Source organism: Urocampus carinirostris, chromosome 19, assembly GCF_059441175.1.
Source record: "Urocampus carinirostris isolate Australia breed hairy pipefish chromosome 19, RoL_Ucar_1.0, whole genome shotgun sequence".
In the NCBI taxonomy this organism is placed as follows: domain Eukaryota; kingdom Metazoa; phylum Chordata; class Actinopteri; order Syngnathiformes; family Syngnathidae; genus Urocampus; species Urocampus carinirostris.
Genome location: NC_142367.1, coordinates 1,531,969 through 1,543,295, shown reverse-complemented (window position 1 = coordinate 1,543,295; position 11,327 = coordinate 1,531,969). Strand labels below are relative to the sequence as shown.

The following is an 11,327-nucleotide window of genomic DNA, read 5'->3' as shown; positions in this document are numbered from 1 at the left end:
CCCATGGAGAGGTCACAACAAAGCTTGGCCCCTGAGTCTCCGACCGCAACCTCCTCCAGCCGCAAACCAGTGTCTGAGCTCTTGAGCGTTTGGATGCCGTTATCAGAAGCCTGGTCCACACTCATACTAGAATAATCAAGCCCCAATTGCACAGCGCTGATGGTTGCTCTGGACAGGCAATCCGCAACCACGTTGGACTTCCCAGCAATGTGCCTGATGTCAGTCGTGTATTCCGATATGAATGACAGCTGGCGCTGCTGGCGGGCAGACCACGGTTCGGACGTCTTGGACATGGAGAACGTAAGAGGCTTATGATCAACAAAGACGATGAACTCACGGCCCTCCAAGATGAAACGGAAGTGGCGAATCGCCAACCAGATGGCAAGTAGTTCTCTGTCGAATGCACTGTATTTACGTTCTCTGGGGACCAGCTGGCGACTAAAAAAGGCGAGTGGCTGCCAAGCATTGTCAACCCACTGCTCGAACACGGCACCCACTGCTAGGTCTGATGCGTCTGTAGTCAGTGCGACTGGGGCTCCGGGGGCTGGGTGAGCCAGCATGGCTGCCTGGCACAGCGCGGTTTTTGTGTCCTCGAATGCCTTGGTCCTCTCAGCGGTCCATTCAACAGCTTGATTGGGTGACCTACCTTTGAGGGCCTCGTAGAGTGGGCGCATGACATCAGCGGCTCGGCGAATAAACCTATGGTAGAATGTCACCATGCCGAGAAACTCCCTGAGGCCCCGTGCTGTTGGCGGCTGAGGAAAGGTGGAGACGGCCTCTACCTTAGACGGTAGGGGGGAAGCCCCATCCTTGGTGATGAGATGCCCGAGGAAGTGGATGGAGGGTACGCCAAAAACACATTTCGCGGGATTTATAATCAGGCCATGCTGACTGAGCTTGGTGAAGAGGTCTCTGAGGTGCTCCAAGTGTTCCTCTTCTGAGGAGCTGGCAACAAGGACGTCGTCCAGGTAGACGAACACAAAAGGCATGTCCCTGAGCACTGAATCCATCAGCCTTTGGAAGGACTGAGCGGCATTTTTCAGTCCGAACGGCATCCTGAGAAATTCGAACAACCCAAATGGAGTTATCACAGCCGTCTTCGGTATATCTGAGGGATGCACTGGCAGTTGGTGGTATCCCCGCACTAGGTCCACCTTGGAAAAGAGAAGTTTGCCCGCCAGGTGTGCAGAGAAGTCTTGAATGTGCGGGACTGGGTAACGGTCGGGCGTGGTAGCCTCGTTAAGGAGGCGATAGTCCCCGCATGGGCGCCAGCCACCGCCTGGTTTCGGGACCATGTGTAGTGGAGAGGCCCAGAGGCTGTCTGATCTGCGAATGATGCCGAGACGTTCCATGTTAGCAAATTCGGATTTAGCAGCTGCCAGTCTTTCTGGATTGAGTCGTCGGGCCCTGGCATGAACAGGGGGGCCCTTGGTTTCAATGTGGTGCTCAACCCCATGTCTGGTCGTGGAGGCTGAGAAGGTGGGCTTCGCCAGACTGGGGAACTCAGCGAGGAGCCGGTGGTAAATATCACCGTCCAAGAGAGAGCTGGACAGACCCTCAAAAATCCCTTTGTCGCGGACACACGCGAGAGAGGAGAAATTCAATGCGTCAACGAGGCGGCCATTTTTCACATCGACGAGTAATCCATTGGCACACAGAAAATCTGCACCGAGAAGAGGAAAAGCAATATCCGCAGTGACAAAGTCCCATGTAAACTGCTGACCCCCAAAACACACGTCCACTGTCCGTGTCCCGTATGTGCGGATGGGGGTGTCATTGGCAGAAGTTAATGGAGGTCCATGTGTCCCCCCCCCCACATCGTCCACAGTGGCAGGGAGGACGCTCCTCTGGGCGCCGGTGTCACACAAGAACTTTTGGCCGGAGATGGCGTCCCGGATGAACAGTAGCCGGTTTCTTGCGCCTGCACTCACGTCCGCTACAGAGTGCAGGCCTTGAAGTTTCCCGTCGCGTTGGAGGTGCAAGGGGGACGGCACTTCTTGGCCCTGGGCCCAAAACGTGCATGGTAGTAACACAGACCTGACACATTCTGATCGTCAGTGGCCGTGCGTGCCTTGCTAGCTGGGGGCGTCGCACTTGATGGTGTGTAGGTGCATGTAGTGGCCAGCACCTCATGTGTGTATCTATGTGTGGCCAGGAAAAACCGGTCCGCTTCCTTTGCCAGTGCACGCGGATCTGTAATGGTTGTATTCGCAAGCGCCGTCTGGACATGCGGCGGCATGTGACGCAGAAAAAGTTCAGTGAAAAGAAAATCTGGCTCTTCGGTGCCAAGCAAGTTTAACATCATTTCCATGTGATCCGATGGCTTACTGTCTCCTAAGCCCTGAATAGCAAGGAGGCGTCGAGCACGCTCAGAACGCGACAGTTCAAAGATTCTGAGGAGATATGCCTTCAGTCCCTTATATTTATCCAGTTCAGGAGGGGATGTGATGAAACTCACCGCTCTGGCTGCAGTTGAGCTCCCCAGAGCAGACACCACGTGGTAATAGCGAGAGTCATCATCAGTGATTCCGCGCAGGGCGAATTGAGCCTCTGCTTGTGCGAACCATGTTAACGCCGATGACTCCCAGAACTCGGGGAGCTTGAGAACGGGCGCGTATGCCATGTCGGTATGCTAAGTATTATGCACGGCCTCGGAAACTTCCACGAGACTAATGTCGGGGTCACCAATGTAGCGAGCAGAGACGGGAGTCGTAGGCGGAGTGTCAAACAAAGGTGCCAACGAAAGCTGCTTTAATGACATTTAAACTTGCAATGACAAAACAAAACAAGAGAGCGGCTCGAGCCGGCCGAATTAAGAGTCCCCCTAGGAACTCGCTAACCAAACAATGGTTCCGTGGGTGAATTATGTAAAACCCACTACAATATAATGAAATTGTGAACATGCTTGATTGCTAATAAGATTTTCGAGAAGGGTTGTTCAAACCTCACTTTGTGTTTGCTGTTAAAAACGTCATATTGGAATATAATATTGTGAATGTGCTTAATTGCTGTTGAGATTGTCATGATTGTTTTCTGTTATTAGTGTCAATAAATTTGTTCAAACCAAAAAACTACTTGTCTGTTCTCTATTCAACTGACCCAAACCTGCTCAAACCTCATATTGTTAGAATATGATATAATAAAATTGTGAATGTATTTAATTGCTGATAAAAGTGTCGATAAAAACTCATATTGTTGGGATGATATAAGGAAATTGTGTGTTTAACTGCAGTTGAAAATGTGAAAAAAATTGTTAAAACGCCATATTGTCAGATACAGTAAACCTCGGATAAGTCGGATCCAGATGGACCGGTCATTTTCATCCGACTTATCCGAGGATCCGACTTATCCGAGGTCGCAAAATTTCGAACTAAGAAGAAATTTAACTCTTAGAAAAGTGCATACTTGTATATGTAAAATGAAATCATTCCAAACTTCGCCGCGATGTCTTTTTGCTTCATGTGCTGATTCTTTTCTTGGAATTCAATGATAGCGAGCTTTTCTTCATACGTTCTAGTCTTGAGACTCCTGCCTTTGGTTTTAGAACTTGAGGCCATCGCCACACCGTAGACCGCACAGACCGCAAGGAAGTCCAAAGAAATTCACACAAATTCAATTTGAATGCTAGCACTACTGTAATAAGAAACAATGGGATTATGATTACGAGGCTTTGTTCTATGACCGCGTGCTGTGATTGAGAGTGCTATCATTCAACACTGAGGAGGAGTTTGATGAATAGCCTCTGCCAATCACGGAACGCCACGTCACATCAAGAAATCTTCCCGGAAAATCTGGGAGGGGTGAAAATCTTCCCGGAAAATCTGTGAGGAGTGAAAATCTTCCCGGAAAATTCCATCGCTTACTGCCACTGGAGGCTGAAATTTAGAGCATTTGGGAGATGTCCTAGGCGACCTGATACCGATCCGACTTATCAGAGGCGAAAACCATTAAAAAGGGTCAATTGTACGGAAAAATCCATCCGACTTAGGCGAGGATCCGACTTATAAAATCCGACTTATGCGAGGTGTAATACAGTACTACAGAAAAGCCTAGAGAACAAACGTTCCACGCAATTTGTCCGACTTATCCGAGAATCCGACTTATGCGAGTCCGACTTATCCGAGGTTTACTGTATAACGAAATTGTGAGTATGCTTATTTGCTGTTAAGATTGTCGAGAAAAATTGTTCAAAACCTCACATTGTTTATTTGCTGTTAATAGTGTCAATAAAATTGTTCAAACCCCCCAAAAAATACTGCTCAGAAAAAATAAATTATTTGACATTCAAGGACTTGTGTAGTGAGTAACTATAATTAATTACTTTTTAAAGTAACGCGCCCAACACTCTTTAGGATGCTCTATCGTTTGAAGACATTTACCATTTATTGCACTATTATTATATATTGGGTGAGTCTCTAAGCACAATGTTTAAAATAGTTTTGCTTATACATCCTGACGGACTTTTATGTTTTTCTTTAAAGTTTTAATTACATGTTTACGCGGGACTGGCATGTCTTATCTATTTGCATACAATGTTTTACAACATTGATAACAATGATAATTGTAATCAATTCACCTAAATTCAAAAACGAGGGGAATTGTATTAGTAATACGGTAAACAATTGGCTGAAGTTGACAGGTATGTTATCCTGGGCCATAGGTAATTTTAAACACATCAGTAAATCAAACTATATTCTTAAAGCCTCAGTGTGTAATATTTGACCGCTCTGTTCTGTCTGGTGCAAACTAAAACCAGTGTCATAGAGCACAGCATAGCAGCAAGGTGCCAGACAAATATGGCGGCGACTACTCGTTAGGGATTCTGCTATGTAAAAAAAAAAATCTTTATCTATGATTTATTTTAAAATACAAATTAACATTGGTATGATACTTAATGTTTTTGGACCAGTATTAAATCCTTGTTGTGGTTTTTTTGTACAGATTAAACGTTTTTTGTACCACTAGGAGGCCCCAAATATTACATACTGTCCCTTTAACCAGTAGAGCAGTGTTTTTCAACAAGTATGTGGGGCACAATAGTTTGCCGTGAGACCTTGTCTTGTGTGCCCCAGGAACTTTCCCAACATTATCTTTGCAAAAGTAGCAGGCCATTGCTAAATATTGTTGCTCTATTTCAGCGCTCAACTGAGTAATTGTAGGTATGTGGCAGCTAATCCTCTTTGTTTGTATGTATAAATTATCTGCAAATGATACAGCACTGTATGTTAAATAACCTATTTTGTCTGATGAAATCCTTTGAGATTTCACTAAAATATATCTCAATATAAATGAAGTAAAATCTCACACATAATTATGGAGACTTTAGTTGTTAATTTGACTAAATGTTTTTTTTCAAAGTAAATAAAAAAGCATAACTGACGGTGAATTAGAACTCTTATTTTTTAATGTATCTTGAGAAACAAAAAATATATAGTAAAACTGTCAGGACCAGAACGGAGACGGACCCGCTTGCGTTACGTTTCTCAGTTTTATTGGAAGAAATGAAAGGGTTGCACCCACGATCCGGTGATCGCTGGGCGCGGGAAGCAGGTCGCCCTGAATGAGCAAGTGGGACTTCCATGACGAGTGATGGCGTGTCAGGAACGGAAAAACGGCTCAGTAGCCGGGACAGGAGAGCAAAAACCGTGGTCGGGATCGGAAACGAGTCGAAAGCCAGGAGAGGAGAGTAGACGTGGTCAGGATGAAGCCGGGGAACAGACGGGAGTAAAAACAGGTGGGAGTCAGGTTCGAAAAAAGCTTGCCTAGAGTAAACTGAGGTTCGCAGACGGACTGACAACAGGTGACAGAAAGGAGTGGGTTTAAATAGGGACAGGGATCCAATCAGAGTCGGAGGCAGTTGGCGCTAAGGAGCGGGTACAGTTGCATCACATCAGTAATCATGACAAAAACTTGAAAAACGTGTTAAAATATACCAAAATCCCAAATTACAGCAAAAATAAACAAATCAATACTTAAAACATTTTCCACCTGAGCCACATTGACCACAAATTAATTAAAAAGAAAAAAACATGAATCTGGTGTTGGAAATACATTTTTAAAACTGTTTAAAGCCCCAAGGTGTAATATTTGACCACTAAGTGGCACTGCGTTGTACGGTGCAAGTTGTACGGTGCAAGCGAGGACCAGTGCCACAGCGCACTGCAGGGCGGCATCCTGCCGAATAAACATGGCTGTGACATAAATGTGGATTCCACTGTGTCAAAGAAATACATATTTCTTGACCTATGATTTATTTATTTTTAATACTAACGAACATTGGTATGAGAGTTCATGTATTTTTGCTTAGTATTCGGAGCAATCAATTAAAAATACTTGCTAGTGTCGTGATTGCCTAAGTGAGGTCACCTGGGGCAATCGTTGGGCACGCTGGAGCGCACATCCTGATTGGCTGACATTCTCCACTTAAGCGGTCTGCATCCAGAGATGGACGTCCGGGTATACTCTTTGTATCCCTGAGTGCTTCTCCAGACTACAAGGTACCCACGACTCCTCTTGCCTGATTCATGCCTGCCTTCCGGTTTTGACCTGTTTCCGTTCCACGTTTTGCGATCTGCTCTTCCGTACGCTAGCGGCCAAAAGTCACTGGAATGAGGAGGCGCTGGTCGACGCCTACCTCCACAGTTTGGACGGTTACCTCAAGGATGAATTAGTGTCCCACGCTCCTCCGGCAACACTTGACGAAACTATTGACTTGACCGCCTGGATCGACCGTAGGGTTCAGGCGAGACGCCGGGAGAGGGGAAGTCCCAGCCGACTCGTCACCAGGCCAGCTCGAGAAGCGGTTAATGTACCGAACTCCTCAACCGCGTCCACCACCCCCAATGAGATTATGGAGGTGGATCGTACTTCCCTCTCGGTCGAAGAACGCCAGCGAAGGCGTTCCGAACAGCTATGTTTTTACTGCGGCGGCGAAGGTCATAGAGTGGTCAATTGTCTGTTAAAAGGCCAACGCTCGTCGAACATAGGGGGACGTCGATTGAGCTCGGCTTTAGTTTCGTGCCCCAAGACTGATAGACCGGTCCTCCAGGCCCATCTCCTTCTTCCCGGTTCACCTCAGTCCTTACCTGCCCTGATCGATTCTGGCGCTGAAGCTAATATCCTTGATCTGTCCCTCGCACGCAAACTAGGGGTACCCGTGAAACCCCTTCCTAATCCAGCTTTAGATGGTCACCTGTTAGGCACCGTATCTCAAAGAACAGAACCCATAGAATTACAGTTGTCTGGAAATACCGAGAGATGATCCGATTCCATTTACTTCACTCCCCGAGCCAACCTCTCGTTCTGGGCCATCCATGGTTGGTCCAACACAACCCCCACTTTGACTGGCGTACTGGGTCGATACCGGAATGGGGGATGGACTGTCACCAAACCTGTCTGCGAGCCGCTCCTTACCCTGACCGTTCCACTTCCCCAAAGGCTCCACCCGATCTGTCCAAAGTCCCAGTTTGCTACCACCCCCTACGGGAGGTGTTCAGTGAAGCTAAGGCCTCTTAGCTACCGCCTCATAGACCTTACGACTGTGGAATTGACCTTCTGCCAGGGTCCGCTCTTTCTCGGGGCCGCCTCTACTCCTTGTCAGTTTCCGAGAGAGAGGGAATGGAGGAGAACATTTCTGCTGCCTTGGCGGCTGGTATTATTCGGCCCTCCTCTTCTCCAGTGGGGGCGGGATTCTTCTTTGTCGGAAAGAAGGACAGGTCACTCCGACCCTGTATAGACTGTCGAGGCCTTAATGACATCACAGTTAAGAATCGTTACCCTTTGCCACTGCTTGCCTCTGCTTTTGAACTTCTACAGGGGGCCACGATCTTCACTAAGCTTTACCTGCAAAATGCCTACCATTTGGTCCGAATCCGGGAGGGAAATGAGTGGAAGACGGCGTTCAACACTACGAGTACCTGGTAATGCCATTTGGGTTAACCAACGCCCCCGCCATTTTCCAATCTTTGATTAATGACGTTTTACGAGATGTGCTCAATCGCTTTGGATGATATTTTGATTTTTTTTCAAAGTCCCTCGAGGAGCACCAAAAGCATGTCCAGCTCGTTCTCCGTCGTCTCCTGGAGAACTCTCTATTTGTCAAAGCGGAGAAATGTGAGTTCAATGCAGAGACTGTTTCGTTCCTGGGCCACATTGTGTCGGAGGGGAGCCTTCAGATGGACCCTGCCAAAGTATCAGCTGTTACCTCTTGGCCTGTCCCGGAGTCTCGCAAGAAACTTCAGCAATTCCTAGGATTCGCCAACTTTTACCGGAGGTTCATCAGGAACTACAGCTCGGTGGCAGCTCCCCTCACGGCCCTCACCAGTCCTAAGGAGCCGTTCCGGTGGTCCCCCGCAGCCAATGAGGGTTTCAACTGTCTAAAGAACCATTTCTCTACGGCTCCTATACTCCAGGTACCTGACCCCGCACGCCAACTCGTAGTGGAGGTGGACGCCTCAGATGTGGGAGTTGGGGCCGTCCTGTTCCAGCGGTCGAACAAGGACCAGAAGATGCACCCGTGCGCCTTCTTTTCCCAGCGGTTATCCCTGGCCGAACGCAACTATAATGTGGGGGATCGTGAGTTGTTGGCCGTCAAGCTAGCACTGTAGGAATGGCGGCATTGGTTGGAGGAGGTAACGGTGCCGTTCTTAGTTTGGACAGATCACAAGAATTTGGAATATATTAGATCGGCTAAGCGACTAAACCCACGTCAGTCACGTTGGTCCCTGTTCTTTACCCGTTTCAATTTTACCCTGTCCTACAGACCCGGGTCTCACAACGTGAAGCCCGACGCCCTCTCCCGGCAATTCTAGAAGCCCGACGGGCTACCTCAGGGCCCTGCAACGGTTCTCCCGGCTTCCCGCATGGTAGCGGCTGTTTCCTGGGATATTGAAGCCCGAGTCAGAGAGGCGTTACCAGATCAAGTCGGTCCCAGCTCCTGTCCCGAGGGCCGACTATTCGTCCCCGAACCTTTGCGGTCTGAGGTCCTTCAATGATTCTCGTCTGTGTTACCACCCGGGGTCGGCTCGGACCCACAGTTTCTTGTCCCGACGTTTCTGGTGGCCTTCCATGGCGAAAGATGTACGAGGATACGTGTCATCCTGTCAAGTGTGTGCCCAGAACAAAGCCTCTCACCAACGCCCGGCCGGTCTATTACATCCTCTGCCGGTTCCCCGCCGGCCGTGGTCCCAAATCGCCATGGACTTTGTGACGGGATTGCCAGTGTCAATCCCGTATACTGGCACTACTTACCATTGTGGACAGGTTCAGCAAGATGGTCCATTTCGTGGCACTACCCAAGCTCCCCTCCGCCAAGGAAACCGCACTGTCAGTTCAGCAACACGTATTCCGCCTCCATGGCATCCCTCAGGACATTGTCTCGGACCGGGGTGCCTAGTTCTCGTCCGTTTTTTGGAAGGAGTTCTGCCGTCTGCTGGGAGCCTCAGTCAGCCTCTCAACGGGGTTCCACCCTCAGTCCAACGGTCAGTCAGAGCGAGTTAACCAGGATCTGGAGACGGCACTCCGCTGTATGGTCTCTCGTGAACCGTTGTCTTGGGCTCGGCAATTGGCATGGGTGGAGTATGCCCACAATTCCCTGGTTAGCTCCTTCACGGGAATGTCCCCCTTCCAGTGGGTATATGGCTACCAACCTCCTATGTTTCCCAGCCAGGAAGTGGAAGCCCCCTGCCCGTCCGCTACTGCTAATGCCTGCTGTTGTCGACGAACCTGGGTTCGTGCCCGGGCCGCACTCCTCCGGGAAGGCAAGTCTCATTCAGTCGTGGCTAATCGACAGAGGAATCCAGCTCCGAACTACCATGTGGGCCAGAGTGTGTGGCTTTCATCCGCTGATCTGCCGCTGAGGGTTGAGTCGAGGACACTGGCTCCTCGATTTCTAGGCCCGTTCCCCATTGAAAAGATTATCAACCCCTCAGCGGTCCATCTCCGCCTGCCAAGGTCTATGAGGATGCACCCCACGTTCCATGTTTCCCGGATCAAGCCCGTCAGCCAGAGCCCGTTGGCACCTGTACCGCCTCCTCCCCCGGCTCCGTGCCTTCTGGACGGGAAACCTGTCTACACTGTGCGTCGCCTGCTCCGCTCCCAACGCAGGCGTCGGGGATTCCAGTACTTGGTCGACTGGGAGGGATACGGTCCGGAGGAGAGGTCATGGGTAGCCACCCGGCAGATCCTGGACCAATCTCTCGTGGCGGAGTTCCATCGACTACATCCAGACCAACCAGCACCGCGCCGTGGTCGTCCCCAAGGGTTCGATTCCGCAACCCTTCTGCCAGCGGACCCACCGCCTGCGGCCCCTTCGGATACCAACGATGGGGTCTCCGTTCATTCAGAGGAAGTCTGAGAGGTACTGTACTGCAACATTTTTTCCATTTTGCCTGTGGATGTTTTTTTTCTTCTGTTCTAACCGGTGGATTGTTTATCCGTGCCTGGGGATCGCCGGTGATGTACATGTGGCTCGTCGGAGGACTACTGTACAGTCAATTTTGGATTATCGGTCACGTATTTTTTTGGGATTACTTGTGACCTGCCTGTGTTTACCTGTGACTTTTTTTCCCTTGGGTTGCCTGTGTTTCCCTGTGACATGTCTTGGATTATTATTATTTTTTTGTAGGACTTCTGGAGCCATCCCTTGAGGGCAGGGTTCTGTCGTGACTGCCTAAGTGAAGTCACCTGGGGCAATCGTTTGGTGCGCTGGAGCGCACTTCCTGATTGGCTGACGTTCTCCACTTAAACAGTCTGCATCCAGAGATGGACGTCCGGGTATACTCTTTGTATCCCTGAGTGCTTCTCCAGACTACAAGGTACCCACGACTCCTCTTGCCTGATTCATGCCTGCCTTCCGGTTTTGACCTGTTTCCGTTCCACGTTTTGCGATCTGCTCTCCCGTCCCGGCCATCGACTTACCCGCTCAGCTGTACTTTTCCTTCCACCCGTCACGGAGCTGCCATTCCGCCCGAAGAGGCTGACGACCGACAAGTGTCTACGTCCCAAGCCAGCTCCAACAACTCTTTCAAATAAAAGCACTTTTGAAACTTACGCTATTGGATCCAAGAGTCTGTTCTGGTTCATGACAGCTAGTTGAGAAATTCGCATTTACATAACATGAGGCTCACCTAGAGGAAGCTGATATTATTGTTTACCATCTTGCTTCGAAGTGTACCCCCCAAAAAACAAAAACTTTTTGAACGGTTGGGTAAAAACTAGAAAAAAGAAAAATGGAGTGGTTTGGTCATGTTGAGTTTCCATATCTTGTAATCTTCGTAGTGCTTTGTAGCACTTGTTTTCAGCAAACTCTAGTGGTGAAATATTACACA

At 49.1% G+C, this 11,327-nt stretch overlaps 1 protein-coding gene across 1 annotated transcript; it reads left to right on the top strand.

Annotated features, from left to right (window-relative positions):
* Positions 1–7,317: 7,317 nt before the first annotated feature.
* LOC148346865 (uncharacterized) lies at positions 7,318–11,049 on the top strand. Its single transcript, XM_088324084.1, has 3 exons — positions 7,318–10,357; positions 10,625–10,814; positions 10,926–11,049. The coding sequence occupies exon 1, from the start codon at positions 9,527–9,529 to the stop codon at positions 10,352–10,354; it is 828 nt and encodes a 275-aa protein (XP_088180210.1). The 5' UTR covers positions 7,318–9,526; the 3' UTR covers positions 10,355–10,357; positions 10,625–10,814; positions 10,926–11,049.
* Positions 11,050–11,327: the final 278 nt, after the last annotated feature.